This window comes from Pangasianodon hypophthalmus, chromosome 21 (genome assembly GCF_027358585.1).
Source record: "Pangasianodon hypophthalmus isolate fPanHyp1 chromosome 21, fPanHyp1.pri, whole genome shotgun sequence".
Classification (NCBI taxonomy): domain Eukaryota; kingdom Metazoa; phylum Chordata; class Actinopteri; order Siluriformes; family Pangasiidae; genus Pangasianodon; species Pangasianodon hypophthalmus.
In genome coordinates this window covers 7,945,545-7,968,873 of record NC_069730.1, presented here as the reverse complement: position 1 = coordinate 7,968,873, position 23,329 = coordinate 7,945,545, and the positions used below count along the sequence as shown (strand labels likewise).

Genomic DNA, 23,329 nt, shown 5'->3' with positions numbered 1-23,329 from the left:
CAATTCCCTCTGATCTGATGAGTAGCCCCAAGTTCCCTTTAGGCCATTCAGAACAAGAATCAAGTGGTAGATGACTGGTTTATTCTGAGTGAATTGTATGGTTTATTGTTAATAGGTCTATATTCAGACACCCAGGCAGCATTCATGGTTTTCTGAAATGCCAATAAGGATATTATGACGTGCCCAGTGATGTATAGTTTATTAATAGTTTTTATCCAAGAATTCAATCTAAGAATTACAGACAGTTTCTTGGGCACAGCTCATGTTTTGTATAGTGTAATGTACAGTATTTTGCTCTAATTTCTCAAAATAGACTATATGAAAAATAATAGAAAATAAGTACAGTATTGTGCAAAAGTCTTAGGCACAATAATTTTTTTAGTACAAACTTTGTTATAGATTTTTATTTTAGATTTCCAAACATTAGTTTTCCAGCACAAAATTAAATGTTACAGAAAAATGTTTGTATGTCAGTAAAGAAAGCAGCATATTACATAAGAGACCGCTTTTCGGACAAAAAACATAATGAAGGCTGCTGGGTTTTGCTGCAGATGGTTCTGCAAGATGCTCAGTAAAATTTACAGCTAATTCCCTTATAAAACTGCACAAATTGTGCCTGAGACTACTATTTAAAAAAACAAACAAACAAACAAACAAATAAAAAAAAAAAAACAAGGATCGTCACACGAAATATTGACTTTGTTTCATTTATTACTGTTTACTGGTCTTTATAGTAATTTTTTTATGTAGAAACATTTAATTTCATTATTTCTGAAGGCATCTTTGCTCTACAGCACTTCTTTGAATGTGCCTAAGACTTTTGCACAGTATTGTATACATAAGTAACTAGCAGCGTATGTCTAATTTTGTAACTTGTAGCAATAGACTTGATAAAAAATAAGGCAGTGACAAGGTTAGGGCCAGAGAATTAGAGACTGGCAGCATGTGCTAATGTGGCATAAAACAGACATGCAGAATTCCTGCCTGTCAATGCAAACACTTAAAGGTGATGTACTAAGTGTTTAAATGTGTGTGTGTGTGGGGGGGGTCACTCTGGGATTACTCATAGGACACGTGTGACCTCATAGCATTGGAGTGGTAGAGGCTATAAATTAGATCTCAGCTCTTGCCCAGTTGTTAGTGCAATAAACTACAGCTGTTGCACCTGCTATTGTGTGAGTTTTCCCAGTGTTTACCACAGACCTCTTATTTTTCACATTTCACTATCTATCTTCTTACAATGCTTCTGGATGTCTACTAATTCAACATGCCTATACATGTTTATTATGTGTGATGCATTGCAAAACTGTGAATTGGCTTGACCTTTTCTCTTTTTGTTTTTCTTACATTTTAGCTTTATGAACAAACCTCTGGAATTTTAACCATTCTCTGTATCCAGTAAGGCATAAATCAGTAAGTACAATTCTGCTCAAATGAAACCTGCAGTGCAGATGCATTTGCAATGGTCACTGAAATATTGTTGCAATATATTTATTTATTAATTACAATATTTAATACAATATTTAGTATTTATTTTATGATACATTAATCACTGTTATCAATTTGACATTTTCTTAGAATAAGTATGGCGGATGCTGAGATGTCAGTGTTCGGGGTGGCAGGCCCTTACCTGCGGAAGTCTGAAAAGGAACGTTTAGAGGCACAGACTCGTCTTTTTGACATGAAGAAAGAATGTTTTGTGCCTGATCCTGTGGAGGAGTTTGTTAAGGCCACAATTACCAGTCGCGATGGAGATAAAGTGACAGTAGAGACTGAATCAGGGAAGGTAAGTTTAAAAAGCAATGTATCTTTTATAATTCTATATGGATGGATAAATGCATATTACATAAATACAAGTTGCTTTCAAATCTCTAATTATTAAATGAAAATGGAAAGCTTATGAGTTTTTTTAAGCATAAAAATAAACTGCATAAACAACGTGAAATAAAATAATCTTTTAATTTTAACACATGAATAATTTATCATCTGCATATCAGATGTGTGATTAGAAATACAGATGTGATCAAACTACATTTTATTTCTTATTAAGCTGAAAAGTCATTTATTGGCATCTAGTGGAACTTAGAGTTATGTACTATATGTACTACATCTTTTAATTTTAATATAAAATGAATAGAAATGAATATAAATATTTAAAAAAATATTCACATCAAGACAGGAACTCTATTATTATTAGACTTATCAAGTCTAAACCAGATATCAATTAGTCAGCAATTTGACTAAAAAATGTGAAAAATTATATAAAAAATGTAAAACATTAAAATAACTACAATATTGCTTCCATGCTTTGACATGTAGTGTCTATAATAAACATGTTCTGTACACAGTATGGGTATACTAGAAGAATTTTTCATGATTGTTCTACACTGAAATCTTAAATATTAAACATTATAAAATTACCAAAATACCAAACTAAAGCAATGAAAAAAATCAATAAAAAAATTATTGGCTTCTTTACTGCTATGAAGGTTACAGGATTTCCAATATGACTGCTTCTATATATGTCATATATTACATATATATATATTTTTTTTTTTTCGGAATAGTTAAACACTTTTCAGAAAATTTCTTTATGTCAAGTAAGTAATATTCTCAACACCGTAATTTTTTTTAGACATTGACTGTTAAGGACAGCCAGGTTCTGCAACAAAATCCTCCAAAGTTTGACAAAATTGAAGACATGGCCATGCTGACTTTCCTACATGAGCCCGCTGTGCTGTATAATCTCAAAGAGCGTTATGCTGCTTGGATGATCTATGTGAGTACATGAAGATGATTCAAACCAACTGAATTTTTTCATTATTGTTCAAAATAACTAACAGAATGCATATGTTTTTTTCTCAAAGACCTATTCAGGGCTGTTCTGTGTCACTGTCAACCCCTACAAGTGGCTGCCAGTGTATAATCACGAAGTGGTTCTAGCTTATAGGGGCAAGAAGAGGAGTGAAGCACCTCCTCACATTTTCTCCATTTCTGATAATGCATACCAGTATATGTTGGCAGGTAAATGATAAAGAAGTAACAATAGTTATTTCTTCTGCACTGATAAATAATACCACTAAGTTAATATTAAAACGAATTTAACTAAATTTAATTTAACTTTATAACACAAACTTAATTCATTTCTAAACAAACTGAAATACAATAAAGTGATGGACTGATGTGCATCTGAAAGGTTTAGCATGTCCTTTAAGATGTCATACCTTTTATGACTATAAATCATTATTAATGTTTGGGGGAGACTTTTGACAAAAAAATGCTGTCTAAATTTTATAATTATAAAAAAATCTTCCATTCTTCAAAAATTCTACCATTAACTGTCTGGAAATTAAATGTCATTCCTTACAAATAATATATTAGTACATTTTTTGCAGTGTGTGATAGATAATTCTGTTTGTTTCTTTTTTCGCATAGACCGTGAAAACCAGTCACTCCTGATCACGTAAGTTACTAATAAGCCAAAATTTTCTAACATACTGAGTGCTAAAGCTCACATATTTTTTTCTAAAGGCTTTTATAAGAACACAGTTGGGACTAAGTATTAGATGTTAGGCCTTATGAACAAGCTTAAAGTGAGGAAAGTGGAGCCCTCACTTTCTGAAGATAAAAAAAGTTTCCCCACATATTTGAGACCCCAGGATATTAATTTATACAGTCCCCCCAGAAAATACTGGAACACAAGGCCAATTCTTTTGTTTTTTTTATACACTGAAGACATTTGCATTTGAGATCAAAAGATGAATATGAGAGGATCAGAATTTCAGCTTTCATTTCCTGATATTTACATCTATATGTGTTAAACAACTTAGAACATTTGGTGGCAGACACTACAATGTGCAGGTGAGCAAAAGTAGTTGAACATGTGACTGACAGGTGTTTCTTGTTGCCCAGGTGTGAACTGTTAGATTGACTGTTTAATAGCTCTCAATGTCTAATGTTTAAGTAATATCGCACAAGCAAGAGTACTTACTGAATATCAGCATGACTGTGATTAGCTACAGTACTCACCCTGCAGCCTTGTGCCTGCAGCCAAATCACAGCCATGATCATATTCATATTAAACAATAAATCTAACAGGGCACACCTGGGCAACAAGAATCTGGTTTTCAACAAGAAAAACATATCAGTTTCAATATACCTTACTTTCTACCTTGCAACTAATATTTTTATATGTAGGGGAGAATCTGGTGCTGGGAAAACTGTAAACACCAAAAGAGTCATTCAGTACTTTGCCAGTATTGCAGCAAGTGGGACAAAGAAGGACTCAAACAAGGTTCTCATTTACATACTTTTGAATATATAATATGTAATATGTGTGTGTATACATATATATATATATATATATATATATATATATATATATATATATATATATATATATATATATATATATATATATATATAATGAATTATTATCTAGAAATTAAATATTTTGGAATACATCCTCTTTTTCAGGGAACTTTGGAAGATCAAATCATCCAGGCTAACCCTGCGCTGGAGGCTTTTGGCAATGCCAAGACTATTAGAAATGATAATTCGTCAAGATTTGTAAGGGAAATGTTTATCATTACACTTTTAATAGTACAACATCATTTCTCTTTTGTGTAAAATGCTTTGATATTTTTATTTTAATTATTTTTTTAGGGCAAATTCATCAGAATTCATTTCGACACCAGAGGGAAACTGGCATCAGCTGACATTGAAACATGTGTGTTCTTCCTCACCTCTTTTTAAATTGTCTAAAACTGTTAACATTGCTAATGTCACTAATCAGTTGCTCCAGTAGTATACAGACAATAAAATATGTTTGGTTTTGTTGTTCTTTTTAATGAATTTCTTGCCATATCAGATACATCAGTATATTTGTAAAACATATATTGCATCAAAAGTGCATTTCATGTTTCTGATTTTTACATATTTACCATAGCACTTATGTTACTCTCATCTTTACTAAGATCTGCTGGAGAAATCTCGTGTGATATTTCAACTCAAGGCGGAGAGAGATTATCACATATTCTATCAAATCTTGTCAAACAAGAAACCAGAGATACTTGGTTAGTACATGGAATCAATGAAATCCATTAAGATGAAACACCATCAAAATCCATAAAGATGTCAACAAAATCGCATAATGTTCTTCTTTCCTACAGAGATGCTACTGGTGACACAAAACCCCTATGACTATGCATTCATCTCTCAGGGAGAAACCACAGTTCCTTCCATTGATGACGCTGAAGAGTTAATGGCAACTGATGTAAGTCTCTATGTTCAAGCAGTTTGTTTTCAGTTCTCTATAGCAAAACTCATCCAGTCATGGAATAATTAGGTCTTTTTTGGCTATTTTAAATTCTGATCCGTCTCACTCTATTTTTTCTATTTTTCAATAGAAAGAAAACATTTGTATTATTCTGTTCATTGGAATAAATAATCCAAAGCATGGGTCATGTATCTTGGCATCTTGACATGAAATCTTAGCAAGTCATGTCATGACTAATATGCCAATGATATGCTGATAAATATATTTAATTCTTTATATTTAACCAATTCACTTTTAAACTTACTGGAGAGTTTGCTGTAAACCTTTCAGTTTGGCCAATGGATTACAGTATGTCAAGTATGGAGAGAGTATAGGACAGCAACATTTGAATATACACTATACGGTATGGCCAAAAGTATGTGGACACCTAATCATCAGACCCATATTTGGTTCTTCCCCAAATTGTTGCCACTAAGTTTGAAGCACACAATTATCTAGAATGTCTTTGTATGCTGTAGCACTACAATTTCCTTTCACTGAACGAAAGGGCCCAAACATGTTCCAGCATGACAATGCCCCTGTGCACAAAGCGACCTCCATAAAGACGTGGTTAGCCAAGGTTGGTATCGAAGAATTTGAGTGGTCTGCACAGAGCGCTGACCTCAACACCACTGAACACCTTTGGGGTGAATTGGAATGCTGACTGCATGCCAGGCCTCCTCACCTGTCATCAGTGCCTGAACTCACCAATGCTCTTGTAGCTGAATGAGCACAAATCCCCATAGCCACATTCCAAAATCTAGTGGAAAGCCTTCCCAGAAGAGTGGAGGTTATCATAACGGCAAAGGGGGACTAAAACTATAATGGGATTTTCAACAAGCACATATGAGTGTGATTGGTCACGTGTCCACAAACTTTTGGCAATATACGTAGCTCTAGTCTCAAATCTGATAAAGAAGTTTCAGTAATTCAGTAAATGTGTTAAAATTATGCACTTTAATTTGCAATAATCATAAAGCAGATGCAGTGAAAGAACTCTGAAAGATCCAATAAGGTTGTATTTATTCATTTTAAACATGTTTTATTTATCTAAATAGATAAAAAGTTTGCTGGATTTAATCTGTACATTTCGAAACAAGAGAACATTTATTGACACAATTTGCTCTCTTTATTGACATAATCTATTTGTTCTTATCTGTGACATTTGTTTTAAGGATTAATATGTTTCTTATATTAATGCGGTTACGTACTTTGCCTTTCATTTCATTGTTTCATTTACAGAATGCTTTTGATGTACTTGGTTTCACACAAGAGGAAAAAAACTCAGTGTACAAGCTTACTGGAGCCATTATGCATTATGGTAACATGAAATTCAAGCAAAAGCAGCGTGAAGAGCAGGCAGAAGCTGATGGAACTGAGGGTATGCATAATGCATGTTGCCACAAAAAAAATCATTAATGATCTATCACAGTTTAATACAGAAATCCTATTTTATTTTTAGATGCAGACAAAGCTGCTTATCTGATGGGCCTGAACTCTGCTGACCTCATAAAAGGTTTGTGTCACCCAAGAGTTAAAGTAGGCAATGAGTGGGTGACCAAAGGACAAAATGTCCAACAGGTAAGCAAATCTTTAATGCATTACCTTCAAAATGCATAACAAAAATAATATTTTGAAGTAAGCACTGGTTACATATTTTTCAACTCCTTATGCTGGTTCTTACAGGTGAACTATGCCGTTGGTGCTCTGTCCAAAGCAGTGTATGAGAAAATGTTCCTCTGGATGGTGGTGAGAATCAACCAGTCTCTGGAAACAAGGCAGCCACGCCAGTATTTCATTGGTGTATTGGATATTGCTGGTTTTGAGATTTTTGAAGTGAGTGCATGAATACATACAGTATCCTCTTAGAACAGTCACAGGGTGTAATATTTAGTATAATTTAAACATTTAACATGTTAACATTACTATAGTAATTAGAATGCATTGTTGACTAAAGGCTTTTGTATAAAGCATGCTACTTTAATTACAATCATGTTTTAACTCAGTTTCACTTAGAGTGGACTTAATGCAAACACATACTGAACAGATTTCCTTCATAGAGATTGTATTAGCCACTTGTACTTGTAATTTTCTGTACTCTTAGGTATGATTGTTGCAACAAACAAAAGTTTTAGTTGCAATTATTAGACAATATTTTATTTCAGTTAAATGTATTTTCAGGAAATGGTTTATGATGAAAGTTCCTAACTGAATTTGAGCAGAAGCATATGAAAGCTGGTTTGATTTTGGACAACTATGTGAAGTTGACACTCGAATGTAGCCTTTGTACAATGGTTGATAGATGTCAGATACCATAGGAATTCTCGTGACAGTGACAAATAAGATGTCAAAGCATGAATACACTCAATTCATACATCAATATATTCATATTTTTACAGTTTAACACTTTCGAGCAACTCTGTATTAATTTTACAAATGAGAAACTGCAACAGTTTTTCAACCATCACATGTTTGTGCTGGAACAAGAAGAGTACAAGAAAGAAGGCATAGAGTGGGAATTCATTGACTTTGGCATGGACTTGCAAGCCTGCATTGATTTGATTGAGAAGGTGGGTCATTAATAATTAATAAAAGTTTCAAACATTAGTTTAATAAACAAGCAGCATAGTTTTATTCTTTGTGCTATGGTTATGCTTAAAGATATAATGGTTAATATTTACTCACCACTAATGTAAACATTTGTTTTGTTCTAGCCCATGGGTATCATGTCTATTCTTGAAGAGGAATGCATGTTCCCCAAAGCCACAGATGCTACCTTTAAAGCAAAGCTTTATGACAACCATTTGGGAAAATCAAGTAACTTCCAGAAGCCAAGGATTGTAAAGGGGAAGCCCGAGGCTCACTTTGCCCTTGTTCACTATGCAGGCACTGTGGACTACAACATCAACAACTGGCTCATAAAGAACAAGGATCCACTAAATGAAACTGTAGTAGGACTCTACCAAAAATCTTCACTGAAACTGCTGGCTTTCCTGTTTGCAAACTATGCTGGGGCAGATTCAGGTAAGCAAAAGTTGTTCTACTTAACCCTGCCAGGGTTGGTGAGAATCACCTAGATATCTTCTGCACATGTAAATACATGCTGAAACCGTCACCATCCAGAAACATCACAAAGTGACATGTCTGTCCTATAGCCATCTTTCACTTTCTTCTTCTCGCCTTATATATATATATATATATATATATATATATATCACGAGTAGGTCAGGCTGGGACAGATGCCTGCCATTGATACCTGTATTGAGTCGCTGGTCATCTCACCAGATGAAGCACTATGCCCAGATATGCTCTGCCCATGTGCTGAATGCAGAGTCACTGATCATGTGAGGCATGTACTAACAATAGGTTAGCTTTTTTACTTCTAGCATTGTAACTACCAGTTACAGAAGTTGAAAAACCACCCTCTGTCAGAGAGCTGGCACCTTGCTCCTAGATGTGGGACAACTAGGCCAGGAGCAGCTCTCCATCTCTTCATGATACCAAGGCTTGTTAGCACAATCTGTGCTGCCAGACATGATTTCAGATACGTCATCCTTGCTTAATTTGCCTTTTTAGTCTCATGAAACCAGTCTGACCAAATGGACCGCCAACTCCACACCTTAGATAGCAACACCCAGTCCACAAAGGTCCATTTGCCATCACTGCCTCAGGCTCTGAGGTATTTAAATGCCCCCTACTCCATCCATTCCTCATGGAGACAACTCATCTGCTGGGATTATACAATGGTGGTCCACTGGAACAGGATGGGCTGGCCCACAATTGGCCTCACTATCTATTATACCATTTTCCTCCCATGCTGCTGATTCTTCCCACATTGGTCTGTTACTACACTGGGAAGAATCATCAGCTTTTCAGACAACTGTCAGTACTGTGCTGCGTAATGTCAACTGTAAGCACAATGCTGACCTAGTGAGAACACAGCTATAAGATGGCTTTTTCCTAGCCACGCTTCCATGAAAGCCATATTTGTACAGTCTTTTTCTGATTGTGCTGTCATGAGCATAAATATTTAATGTGCTTACAGAGGCCTGTAGATCAGATGCTGTAGCTCTTGGGGTTTTCATTATATCTCTGAGATTAAACCATTTAACCTTGGACTGACTTGCTGGGATGTACACTCCTGGGAAGATTGGCAACTGTCTTGAAGGCTCTCCAAGAATTTGTAAACAATTCTTCTCACTGTAGAATTGTGACTTTCAATTTGTTTGGAGATGGCCTTATAACCCCTACCAGATTGATGAGCAGCAACAGTTGCATCTCTGAGGTCATGGCTGATGTCCTTGTTTTTGGCATAATGTAAACACACCAAACAGAACACCAAACTGCCAAAAGTTCTGCTTTAATAGAGGTAGTCACACTTCTTCCTGGTGAACTAATCTTGTGCATTTCATTAGTAACATCTGGCTGCTAATTACTCTCTTATTGATTTTGGAAGTAATGAGGGAGTACTTATTTTTCCCACCAGGTTTCTAAATATTTGTTTACTTTTTTGGGAAAAAATGACTATATATTGAAATCTGTTTTGTTATTTTGTTGTCACCTTAGGTTATTTGTTTGTTTATAGAAGTTGGTGTGGACCACACAATTGTAATTTTGGTCCTGATAAATAAAACATAGAATTGAAGATTTTTGCATATTGCAAAATTGCATATAAAATATAATCCAGAAATCAAATAAATACAGTAACAATCAAAATATATGGATAATCCCAAAACATAAAAAAGAAATCAGAAAAACTCTTCTGGTGGCAAACTGGGTAGTTGTTGGATGCCACTGTGACATCTATGTAGACATCTACTGTTTTGCTTCTTTGGAGCTCTTTAATTAGCTCAAACTCTATCTATAGCTTTGAAAACACATATAAAAGTGCTGACTGGCACTGATGCATAATGCTGATATTTTTCAGCAATGGCTGATTCTGGCAAAAAAGAAAAGAAGAAGAAAGGATCATCTTTCCAGACAGTGTCTGCGCTTCATAGGGTATGTGCACAGAGAATAAGTCCAAAGTGCCATGACCTCTTTGTGTTAGTTGTACTATCCCTGTTAACTAAATTAATATCACTGACTTTCAGGAAAATCTTAATAAGCTAATGACAAACTTGCGCTCAACTCATCCACACTTTGTACGCTGCATCATTCCCAATGAGACCAAGACTCCTGGTGCCATGAACAACCCCCTTGTTATGCATCAGCTTCGCTGCAATGGTGTGCTAGAGGGTATCAGGATCTGCAGGAAGGGTTTCCCAAACAGAATCCTTTATGGTGATTTCAAACAGAGGTACTAGAATGTAAACTAACTAGCATATTTATGATAACATTACTGTGTAACAAACTTGCACTTGTAATATTTATGAGCACTTTCTCATAAATATTAATTTTGCAGGTACCGCATCCTTAACCCCTCCGCAATCCCAGAGGGACAGTTCATTGACAGCAAGAAGGGGGCTGAAAAACTGTTGGGTTCACTTGATATAGATATCCAACAGTACAGATTTGGGCACACTAAGGTAAAAGTTTGAGTTATTTAGATTTTCTTTCAAAACTGTTTCAGTGAAAAGTAGAGATGATTAAATTTTTTTCCAGGTGTTTTTCAAAGCTGGCCTGTTAGGTCAGTTGGAAGAAATGCGAGACGAAAGGCTATCTAAAATATTAACAGGAATCCAAGCCAGGTCTCGTGGGCTTCTCTCAAGAATTGAGTACCAGAAGATGGTGGAACGCAGGTATGTCTGTCAAGACAATTTTTTTAAATTTTACATTTTGTAAACATTTCCAATGTTCATTTTTTTTCCTTCCACCCCAAAGGGATGCCTTGCTTGTTATACAGTGGAATGTACGTTCATTTATGAGTGTCAAAAACTGGCCATGGATGAAGCTGTATTTCAAGATCAAACCATTACTGAGATCTGCAGAAGCAGAGAAAGAGATGGCCAACATGAAAGAGGAATTCCTGAAACTCAAGGAGGCTTATGCCAAGTCTGAAGCTCGAAGAAAAGAGCTTGAGGAGAAAATGGTCTCACTTCTCCAAGAGAAAAATGATCTGCAGCTTCAAGTGCAGGCGGTAGGTATAAAATACACTTTGAAACAGAAAAATCAATTATTTTAAAATATTTAAATATGAATATATTTAATCGCTCAAATGTACACAGGAACAAGACAATCTGTGTGATGCTGAGGAAAGGTGTGAAGGGCTAATTAAAAACAAGATCCAGATGGAAGCCAAAGTCAAAGAGCTAAATGAAAGATTGGAGGATGAGGAAGAGATGAATGCAGAGCTAACAGCTAAAAAGAGAAAACTGGAGGATGAGTGCTCTGAGCTCAAGAAAGACATTGATGATCTTGAGTTGACTCTGGCTAAAGTGGAAAAGGAGAAGCATGCCACAGAGAATAAGGTTTCTAGGCCTCATACATTAAGTTTTACAGTACAAAAATATAGAAAACGTAAAGGCAATTTTCTGAAAATCTGCTATATTATAGGTGAAGAATCTGACTGAGGAAATGGCAGCTCTGGATGAAATCATAGCTAAGTTAACTAAGGAGAAGAAAGCCCTGCAAGAGGCTCATCAGCAAACCCTGGATGACCTCCAGAGTGAGGAGGACAAAGTCAACACCCTCACCAAAATCAAAGTCAAACTAGAGCAGCAAGTTGATGATGTAAGTGAATAAAAAATGAAGTAGTAAATAGATACTTGTCCAAGTATTAATTTTAATTCATTGTTCATCAGTTAGAGGGGTCTCTAGAGCAAGAAAAGAAGATTCGTATGGATCTTGAAAGGGCAAAGAGAAAGCTGGAGGGTGACTTAAAATTAACCCAAGAAAGCATAATGGACCTGGAAAATGACAAACAGCAACTAGAGGAACGCCTTAAGAAGTAAGAAAAGAGAAACATTTTAACTAATACATATTACATGCATATGCATACTGACAGTAACTTATCTAAAACTGTTTTCTTTAGGAAAGATTTTGAAATCAGCCAGCTGAATAGTAAAATTGAGGATGAGCAAGTCATCATTGGGCAACTCCAAAAGAAAATTAAGGAGTTGCAGGTATTTAATTATGTCTTATAGATAAAGTGTCTGGATAAAGTGTAGAACAGTGTGTAAGTTCTGTTTATTTTAGGCTCGAGTAGAAGAACTGGAGGAAGAGCTTGAGGCCGAAAGAGCTGCCAGAGCCAAGGTGGAGAAACAGAGGGCAGATTTGGCGAGAGAACTGGAGGAAATAAGTGAGAGACTGGAAGAGGCTGGAGGAGCTACTGCCGTTCAGATTGAAATGAACAAAAAAAGGGAGGCCGAGTTTCAGAAACTGCGCAGAGACCTTGAAGAGGCAACTCTGCACCATGAAGCCATAGCTGCCACACTTAGAAAGAAACAAGCTGATAGTGTGGCTGAACTGGGTGAGCAGATAGATAACCTGCAGAGGGTCAAACAAAAATTAGAGAAAGAGAAGAGTGAGCTTAAACTGGAGCTGGACGATGTGGTCTCCAGCATGGAACAAATTGTCAAGTCCAAAGTAAGTTCTCAGTGAGGATTTTTTAACAATAATTTAAAATGTACAATTCCTAATAATACATTCTTAGATAATGCATTCTTACTAACACCCTATTCGGTGCTTTGGTTTGTTTCCCTGGGGGAACCCTTAAAGTCTCTGTGTAGAAACCTACAATAGAAGAACCCTTATGGAACCCTTTTGTAATAGTAAAAGTGGATGAAGCACAATTCTCACATTTTTGCAAAATACTAATCATGTTAAGTTCCAGTAATTTTTGCATCCACATTTTATTTCCATATTTTTATGGCAATTCAGTAACAAATTTTGTACACAAGGTATGATCCAAACTAAGTGCCTTACTCAAGGTCCACAAGATGGCTAGTAGATATTATGTATCTAGATATAATAAATAATGCACAGCATTAACACCTATTTAAGAAAATATTTTTACAAACTTCATATAATGTGACATATTTAATTTGATACAAGTCTGCACAAAATCTAAGTTTATAGATCACAGAAGAAAAACCCACTTGATCAAGAACAGGATCAGAGTGATGCAGTAGAATTTGTGTGATGCATATTCTTCTGCAAGTCGCTCTGGATAATTTATAAAGGCAAATGAGGCCATGTTTAATTAAATATACATAAATTTGCATACTTACACATTTTTTGTAAAAAAAAAAATATGATGATGTTAGCATTAAAATGATGGTCTCAGAAGAAATTCTTTTAGGGAGTAATTCGTTAGAAAATCTTTTTTTTAATTGTTTAACCAAGAAAATAACACAGACAATTGTAATTCTTCAACATTTGGATAATACCCTTCTAAATAGGTATAGGAATGAACAAGTTCATGAATGCAAGCCATCTATAAACAAAGATTTTTGGTTTTGATTATAGAAAGAATTATTTTGAAGTAAAATACATCCTTTTTAAAAACATATCTTTAAAAAAAATTACAATGTGGTTTAATGTGTCTCCACTCTAGTAAGTGTGGTGTATAAGGTATATACAGGAAATTGACATGTACTGTATCATAATGACAGCTGATGTGTCTTCTACAGTCTAATTCATTTGCCTTCATATATACTTTTGGTAGACTTACCTAGAGAAAATGAGCAGGACTTTGGAGGACCAGCTGAATGAATTCCGAAACAAGTGTGAGGAAAACCAAAGGTCCATCAATGATTTTGTAACTCAGAAGGCAAAGCTTCAGACGGAGAATGGTATGCTGAGAATGCCACATGTATTGTTCTAAATTTACCACATAAACACACACACACACACACACACACACACATATATATATATATATATATATATATATATATATATATATATATATATATATATATATATATATATACAGGTCCGGAATCCACCACAATGGATTTGAAATAAAACAATCAAGATGTGATTGAAGTGTAGACTTTCAGCTTTATTTTAAGAGGTTCCACAAAAATATGGCATTTACCATTTAGGATTTACAGCCATTTTCAACAAAGTACCTCCATTTTCAGGTGCTCAAAGGTATTTGGACAAAGTGATATAATTGTGAATATATCCATAATTTTAATACTTGGATGAAAATCCTTTGCAGTCAATGACTGCCTGACGTCTGGAGCCCATGTTCTCAAAACTCAAATTCTGCAGGCCTTCACTGCAGCCACCTTCAATTGCTGATTGTTTGTGGGTCTTTCTGCCTTCAGTCTTGTCTTCAGTAAGTGAAAAGCATGCTCTTTGGGTTGAGATCAGGCGACTGACTTGGCCATTGAAGAATATTCTATTTCTTTGCCTTCAAAAAGTCTTGAGTTGCTTTCACAATATGTTTAGGGTCATTATCCACCAGCACTGTGAAGCAGCATCCTATCAGTTTTGTAGCATATGGCTGAATGTGAGCAGAGAGTATAGCCCTATACACCTCAGAATTCATGTTGCTACTTCTGTCAGCAGTCACATCATCAATAAACACCAGTGAGCCCGTTCCATTGACAGCCATATGCCCATGTCATAACACTGCCTCCACCATGTTTGACACATGATGTGGTATACTTTGGCTCATGAGCTGTTCCTTTCTTTCACCATACTTTTCTCTTCCCATCATTCTGGTACTAGTTAATCCTGGTTTCATCAGTCCAAAGAATCTTAATCCATAACATGAGATGCTTTTTTAGATGTTTTCTGGCAAAGTCTAATCTGGCTTTCCTGTTCTTGAATGTTACCAGTGGTTCGCACCTTGTTGTAAACCCTCTGTATTAACATTCACGAAGGCGTCTCTTGATTTTGACAATGATACGCCTACCTTCTCCAGAGTATTCTTGACTTCTGTTGATGTTGTAAAGGGGTTTTTCTTCACCAAGGAAAGGATTCTGCGATCATTCACTTTAGTTGTCTTCCATGGTCTTCCAGGCCTTTTGATGTTGTTGCGTTCACCAGTGCTTTCTTTCTTTTTAAGAATGTATCCAACACATTTGGCACACTTAAGGTTTTTGTTATGTCTCTTTTCATCCTAATGATGGACTCCTTCACTTGCATTGAGATCTCCTTGGACTTCATATTGGTAGCTCCAGTCGAACAGCTGCCAAATGCCAACTCAATACCTGATATCAACTCCAGACCTTTTATCTGCTTCATTTGTCTTGAAGTAATGAGGGAATGGACAGCACCAGGTCAATTAACTTCTTGTCAGTCAATTGTCCAAATACCTTTGAGCCCCTGAAAATAGAAGTACTTTGCTTAAAATGGCTGTAATTCCTAAATGGTAAATGCCATATTTTTGTGGAACCTCTTAAAATAAAACTGAATGTCTACACTTCAATCACACCTTGATTGTTTTATTTTATTCTATGTTCCAAATACCATAGATGAGCTTTCAAGACAGGTAGAAGAAAAGGAGTCACTAATCTTTCAGCTTACAAAGGGAAAACAGTCCTACTCTCAACAGCTTGATGATCTAAAAAGGCAGCTTGAAGAGGAGATTAAGGTAAAGCATTCTATATTTCATATTCATTTTATGTAACTGTGGACTTAGCTGGTAACATCCAAAGGGCAAAATATTTCACCCTTTAATTCGAATTAGAAACAGTAAATGATATTTGTAAATTATGAAAAAATTTTGAAAAAATGTACATTACTATTCAAAAGTTTAGAATATATTTTTCATGATTTTAAATACATTTTAATAAAGGCTTATGGTTGAAATTTTCAAATTCAATTTTATTGGTCACACACTGGCTTTTTACGACTGTCCGTGACATAAAAATATAATTTACATAAACCAGAATTTACTTGTGTACAAGTAGAAAAAGGAAAAATATTTTTAAAAAATGGCAGCAACAGTATGGACTGTATTTGGACTAAAGTGTAGATATGTGCAGTTTTATGTGCAATACAATGCTGTGCAACATTGGGCTCAGGTAGTTGCAGTGAAATTGCTAACTATATAATAAATATTTATAAATGTGGGGCTAATATGGTTATATTAACAGGAATGTAGGGGAAGTGGGTGTTGTGCAGAAAATCCAAGGTCTAGTCCTAGGTGTTGTCCTGATTGAGGACCCAAACAGCCTGTGGGAAGAAACGCCTTCTCATTCTCTCTGTATTGGCCTTCAGGGAGCGGAAGCGCTTCCCTGACCTTAGCAGAGAGAAGAGTTCATTGTTCAGATGGCTTGGGTCCTTCACTATGTTTCTGGCCTTGGTCCAGCATCACTTGCTGTAGATAGATTTATTTGTTTATTTCTAAGCACATGTAAATAGTGAATAACAAACTTATTTCTGAAACTACTTGTAAATCAAGTAGTTTTCATTTAGAGCTTAGGAGAAGTAGCCTACAAGCACTCTGCCTATTTGGGGAACTTTAAGAAAAGTCTTCTTAGTGAAGGCCTTCTTAGCTTCCTACATGAAGCTCGTAGAGAAAATGCCAAGAGTGTGCAAAGCTTTACTAGGAATACTGTTAAGAATTTAAAATATAAAATATTTTTTGTTTTGTTTAACACATTTCTTGGTCAACACGACTGACATTGAAAATGTCTGTGTCAAAAGCGAAAGCAACTTTAGCAGCAGTGAATGCAACTCTAAATTTATGATGCCTAGTAAACAAACTCACATGTAAATAATGACTACAGTTATAACCAAAATATTGCTGTATATCCTACGTGTATCTAAATGATATCTGACTTGCACTTTCTCTTGTGCAATGGACTCCAGCTTTGCAAGAACAAGGTCAGCACCGTAGGTTTTGTTTGAAACAACTAGTAAGGAAAGACAAACAGTTTTTTCTAAAAGATTTTGAGCAGAGTAGTCCACAAAGGATGAATGGGGAGAGAATCAGGGTGTTGATCTCATAGTTTTACTACAATATCCTTTAACATGAATATCCCAAATGGAAAATGAATATATTCTCTATTACTGTGTAAAAGTAATAATATAATTAATACTACTAAACAACAGTGCCTTGAACTTTCACCTCTTTTCTCAGGCCAAGAATGCCCTTGCCCATGCAGTACAGTCTGCTCGTCATGATTCAGATCTACTCAGAGAACAGTATGAGGAGGAGCAGGAGGCAAAAGCAGAGCTGCAGCGTAGTCTCACTAAGGCTAATGCTGAGGTTGCTCAATGGAGAACCAAGTATGAAACTGATGCTATCCAGAGGACAGAAGAACTGGAAGAAGCCAAGTAAGGCATAAAAGTCTATCTCAAAATTTGATTTGATCAATTTGAGGCTTTATAATATCTCCCAAATGTTCACAGTAAATGCACGATACAAATGCATGATAAGCAAATAACATACTTTAAGACATGTATACAAGTGCTGAGCAGGCCTAGCTGACCTTGATTTTAGATCAGAATGGCAGAAGAAAATGGTCTAATGAGTTTGGAAGAAGATTCTTTTAATCACAAAGCCTGGTCAACTGGCTAGTGTTTCAATAGGAACAGTGACTATAGTGACATTTAGATCTACACTACAAAAAATGACATCTTAGCAAGTGAAAATATCTTGAATATAGTCACATTTATCTCATCTTCCCATTATAAGATTACAATAAACCAAATATTAGATTATTAAACCTATTTCTAGACACTTTTATTAATTTCAAGCTTTAAATTTTTTTTACTCTGTTGGCAGATAATTTTGTTTCTTTCTAGAAATAAATGCTTAATTTATACAAAATTATCTGCCACTAGAACAAGATTATTTCAAGCTTGAAATTAGTAAAAAGAAATGGCAAGAAATTAGATTAATAATCTTATATTTGATTTCTTGTTATCTTATAAAAGGAAATGCTAGATCAATTTGACTATATTCAAGATATTTTAACTTAGCATTTTTTGTCATTTTTTGCAGTGTATGGGAAAGGCATCTGGGTTGTCGAAAGAAAAAAATGTGCCAAAAGTGCTCATTCAATGATCATGATGCTCACACATTTGTACTATATGTAAGGAAACACAGTAGAGCAATTGTTCTTAAGGTGACAGTGTCAGTGCAGGAGATGATCAGACTGTCAGCAAAAACAGGCCAAACCAAAACTACATAGAGAAGGATATTATGGTAGGATCACAACACATAAAAAAAGTGATTTGGTCTGATGAGTCATTCTTCACCATATTTTCAACTGTTATGCTGTGAGGGATATTTTGCTGGTATGGTTTGTAAAGTTGTTCAGGCTGATCAGCTTTATCCTATAATTAAAAAAATCATTTCTATCCTCATGGGAGATCTCATCCAGGGTGACAATGCCCAAATCCACAGGACACTGAATTGTTTGATGTGTATGAAAATTATGTAATTAACATACAATGGCCTTGTAGCTGTCATATCTCAATTTACTTAAACATCTGCTGGAGATTTTGGACTATGCTAGATAGTGCTGTCACCATTATCAAAATACTGATTATGGGAAAATCTTCCGGTATTCGATTCCTTCAGTACAGTTTTAGAGGCTATTGGTATACTGAGGATGTAGCTTATCTGTTGATATGCACTGTTTGTCAGACATCTTCAACTCTGTCCATCTGTGGAAAAGGTCCATCTTGAGCAAGAACTTTTTTGGGTGGTGGACTATTCTTTATTAGACACACCTCCCGTGTAGGTCCAACGTGTAGGTGTACAGCTAGAAACTATAGCTCATCTTTACCAGGCCCAATTTGAATTAATTTTCCTCTACCCCTTTATCAGAGGTCAGTTTATAACCCCAGGACTGTTCGCTGGTTATTTGTGGTTGATATTTCTCAACCTAGCAGTGACACAGAGGTGTTTAAAAATCCCAACTACACTCAAATCACAGCCAAACACCCTACCACACGACTAAACTTGAAAGAATATAAGCAGTTGGGTGATGAACTGTGAATAGCAATTTCCCACCTGCCCTTATAATGTGATTTATACTGACATGTAGAAAATCTACACAGTATTTACACTATTTTGTTTATATAGAAAGAAACTTGCTCAGCGTTTGCAGGATGCAGAAGAGGCTGTGGAAGCAGTTAATGCTAAATGTTCCTCTCTTGAGAAGACCAAACACCGACTTCAGAATGAAATTGAAGACCTCATGGTGGATATGGAGCGATCAAATGCAGCTGCTGCAGCCTTGGACAAGAAACAAAGGAATTTTGATAAGGTAAAGTCAAACAATGGTTTCTATAACTAATTACAACTTGGTTCCCCAAAATTACTGTAATATAAAGAATTATGTTAGAGTATTGAAAGTCCTTGATATTGCAATTATGTTTTTGATGTTTTAAGGAAGCATTTCTGAATTCTGTGATTTTAAAGTCATTTGACTATGTATATTTTAAGGTCCTTGCTGAGTGGAAGCAGAAATATGAGGAGTCTCAGTGTGAACTTGAAAGCTCCCAGAAGGAAGCCCGATCTCTGAGCACCGAGCTCTTCAAGTTAAAGAATTCATACGAGGAATCTTTAGATCACCTGGAGACTTTGACGAGGGAGAATAAGATTCTCCAAGGTGCATAAATTATTAAGTATTCATATTTTGGACTAGTGTTTACTATGGAATACAGAGACTTTTTTTAATGGTAATCTTTCTTTTTTTAGAGGAGATAACTGATCTAACTGAACAACTCAGTGAAGGTGGAAAGACAATCCATGAATTAGAGAAGTCCCGTAAACAGCTAGAGCAAGAAAAAACAGACATCCAATCTGCACTGGAGGAGGCAGAGGTAAAGCAATGAAACAGTATTCATCTGTGGATTATAAAGTGATCATTTTCATGATTAAGAACTATTCTTTTTTTGCAGGGCTCCTTAGAGCATGAAGAGGGTAAAATACTAAGAAGTCAGTTGGAACTCAACCAGATAAAGGCTGAAAATGAACGTAAATTGGCTGAAAAAGATGAGGAAATGGAGCAGATAAAGAGAAACTTGCAGAGGACAATTGACACCCTGCAAAGCTCTTTGGAGGCAGAGACTCGTAGCAGGAATGAAGCTCTTAGAGTAAAGAAGAAAATGGAGGGGGATCTTAATGAGATGGAGATCCAACTAAGTCAGGCCAATAGACAGGCCGCAGAGGCTCAAAAGCAGCTCAAGATAATTCAATCTAACCTCAAGGCAAGAAGTATAAGTATTAAAATACAGACAAATACAGTATATACTATAACAAGTATCTAAAAACAACCTTTTCTTATTTAGGACTGCCAGATCCAGTTGGATGATGTTGTTCATGCCAATGATGATCTGAAGGAGAATACTGCCATTGTAGAGAGACGTAATGTTCTGCTACAGGCAGAAATTGAGGAGCTCCGGAATGTACTAGAGCAAACGGAGAGAGGACGCAAGCTTGCAGAACAGGAACTACTAGATGTCAGTGAGAGAGTTCAGCTTCTGCATTCACAGGTGAGTCCTATTTCTTTCTTGCATGTGTTATTGCTTTTTCTTGTCATCTTTAATAAATGAACATCAGTCACATCACTGACATTTCAATTTATAGAATACTAGCCTCCTGAACCAAAAGAAAAAACAAGAAGCTGACATATCCCAGCTTCAAAGTGAAGTCGAAGATTCATTACAAGAGTGCAGGAATGCTGAGGAAAAAGCGAAAAAGGCCATCACTGATGCTGCCATGATGGCAGAGGAACTGAAGAAAGAGCAGGATACCAGTGCCCATCTGGAGCGGATGAAAAAGAACATGGAACAAACAATTAAAGACCTCCAGCACCGCTTGAATGAAGCAGAGCAAATTGCCATGAAAGGTGGCAAGAAACAAGTGCAGAAGCTGGAGGCCAGGGTGAGTACAGCACTGTACTGCACTATACAAATTGTAAATAATATTGGTAAACACCACATTATGTATTTAATATTCAAAAAACAAAATATTTATTGCACTTTAAACTTGTGTAATGTATCCCTAGCCAGTCATGACATACAGTTTCATGAATGGGTCATAAGCAACTAACATGATTGAATGGCAACAAAACATCTTTTTATTTTTATTACTAAGCCATTCATGTTTAGTCTATAGGTATAAATAAGGCAGTTTGAAGTTTTTATGTTTTATATTTCATAGTGGCGCTTCACTTTACCACGTCACGCAACATAAAATATCATGCAGGGAGAATAAATGCATACTTCTTTGTCCAATTATCTATAAAAACATTCTTTTGTAGTCAGCAATATCATCAGTTCACTAATCAGACCTTTACTGGGTAAAAAGAAATCTGTAAAAACTCTGAGTTAATATCTCTAGCCCTGTAGCTAGTCTCTGGTCCAATGAGTTGCCTTCAGCTAAATAAGTATGCACGTATTTGTGGATCTGATACAGAAGCCAAGCAGGGTCATCAATCATCACTTGAATGCCACAGCCTATTTGAGTATTGTTGCTGACCATGTGCATCCCTTCATGGCTAAAATTTACCTATCTTCTAATGACTACTTCCAGCATGATAATGCACCATGTCACAATGTGAAAGTCATCTCAAACTGGTTTCATGAGTTCAGTGTTCTTCAGTGGCCTTCCCAGGCACCAGATCTGAACCCAATAGAACACCTTTGTGGTAGAACGGGAGATTCGCAGCATGAAAGTACACCTGAAATATCTGCAGGAATTGTGCGATGCAGTCATGTCATCATGGACCAGAATCTCTAAGAAATGTTTCCAACATCTTGTGGAATCCATGCCACAAAGAATTGAGGAGGTTTTGAGTGCAAAGGGAGGCCCTACCCAGTATTAGTAGAGTGTTCCTAATAAAGTGCTCAGTGAGTGTACACTCAGTGAGTATGAGTTGTATTTGCAGCTCTGTTTGTAATTGTAATTTAGTCATCTTCAAGTTGAGATCCTTTTTTTGTGTGTTATTTTGTCCACGCCCTATAATGTTATATAATGTAATTGCATTACGTTAAAGAATAAATGATTCTATATTTTAGTCAGTACATTTATTTAATATTCTCTTTGTATAATTTAATCAAATTTCTTTCAGGTAAGAGATTTGGAGAATGAACTTGAAGCAGAGCAGAAAAGAAGCAGTGAAACTGTGAAGGGAATTCGCAAATATGAACGTCGCATTAAAGAACTTTCCTACCAGGTTTGATTATAAATGTTATTTTCCCACTTTTTTCCAATATCTAATAATATGCCAATGTTGAGCACATATAAAACATATTAAATTTACTTTATTTTCAACTGATGATCTCTAGTCTGAAGAGGACCACAAGAACATAGCCCGTCTTCAAGATCTGGTGGATAAGCTGCAACTTAAAGTTAAGGCTTACAAGCGATCTGCTGAAGATGCTGTAAGTAACCTGATCTATGGAAATAATGTAATAATGATGGTAACATGCAATTAATTTGATGTGTACACTTTGTATCGTAGGAAGAACAGGCCAATGTTCATCTTGGAAAATTCCGCAAACTGCAGCATGAGCTGGATGAAGCAGTGGAGAGGGCTGACGTTGCTGAGTCCCAGGTCAACAAACTACGTGCAAAGAGCCGTGAACCTGGGTCAAAGGTGTGCTTAAAGTGTTTCTCAGTACAATTTGCACCATCTTTATGTTGATTTGATTGTCAAATATGTAATATATGGTATTGAGACTGCATTAATATAATTATATTCATCTAAATTTGCAAGTTACTGGATTTTTATTTTTTTTTTCTACATTCTTTTTTTAATACAGAAAGGATTTGATGAAGAGTAAAGCTCTGGACATCCTCTGAGACCATATGCACCCTCTCCTGCACTGTCCAGCATCACTAAATAAAGTCACTCAATGCACTCTGACTATTGTGTGTTCCCTGAACATAATCATTAATAGGTGTCCCTGATAGACCTAAGCTCAACATATGTTTATAATTATGAATGAGGTTATGAAGTGAAATAGGAAGTAAACTACATGAACAACCATTAGTTTGCATAGAAAATATCTAGCTTGAAAAGTCAATGTCTTTTCATTCAGTGGTAATATGGTAAAATGGTAATATTCTAACATAAAAGTAGAATAATTAATCATTGATATGAAACCTAGCCTTTAGGGTCAAGAGCTGCTAGTATGTAATCT

At 35.7% G+C, this 23,329-nt stretch overlaps 1 protein-coding gene across 1 annotated transcript; it reads left to right on the top strand.

Annotated features, from left to right (window-relative positions):
• Positions 1-1,096: 1,096 nt before the first annotated feature.
• LOC113543184 (myosin-7) lies at positions 1,097-23,052 on the top strand. The gene is made up of 39 exons (XM_026941255.3): positions 1,097-1,175; positions 1,355-1,413; positions 1,579-1,786; positions 2,636-2,779; positions 2,868-3,024; positions 3,436-3,463; positions 4,198-4,294; positions 4,477-4,569; positions 4,666-4,729; positions 4,977-5,075; positions 5,172-5,275; positions 6,560-6,698; positions 6,780-6,898; positions 7,004-7,153; positions 7,717-7,887; positions 8,032-8,341; positions 10,245-10,318; positions 10,411-10,616; positions 10,722-10,845; positions 10,922-11,058; positions 11,141-11,396; positions 11,485-11,727; positions 11,813-11,989; positions 12,061-12,206; positions 12,291-12,381; positions 12,455-12,844; positions 13,926-14,052; positions 15,691-15,809; positions 17,304-17,500; positions 19,260-19,443; positions 19,623-19,788; positions 19,878-20,002; positions 20,081-20,389; positions 20,471-20,674; positions 20,769-21,065; positions 22,255-22,359; positions 22,472-22,567; positions 22,648-22,782; positions 22,949-23,052. The coding sequence occupies exons 3-39, from the start codon at positions 1,586-1,588 to the stop codon at positions 22,967-22,969; spliced, it is 5,805 nt and encodes a 1,934-aa protein (XP_026797056.3). The 5' UTR covers positions 1,097-1,175; positions 1,355-1,413; positions 1,579-1,585; the 3' UTR covers positions 22,970-23,052.
• Positions 23,053-23,329: the final 277 nt, after the last annotated feature.

What these genes read in the sequence shown, in the direction of transcription:
- LOC113543184 (XM_026941255.3), top strand. Translation starts at nt 1,586, where the DNA reads ATGGCGGATGCTGAGATGTCAGTGTTCGGGGTGGCAGGCCCTTACCTG. An exon ending in AAGAGTTAATGGCAACTGAT is followed by an intron (nt 5,276 to 6,559) that starts GTAAGTCTCTAT and finishes TTTCATTTACAG; the next exon opens with AATGCTTTTGATGTACTTGG. An exon ending in AAGGACAAAATGTCCAACAG is followed by an intron (nt 6,899 to 7,003) that starts GTAAGCAAATCT and finishes TGGTTCTTACAG; the next exon opens with GTGAACTATGCCGTTGGTGC.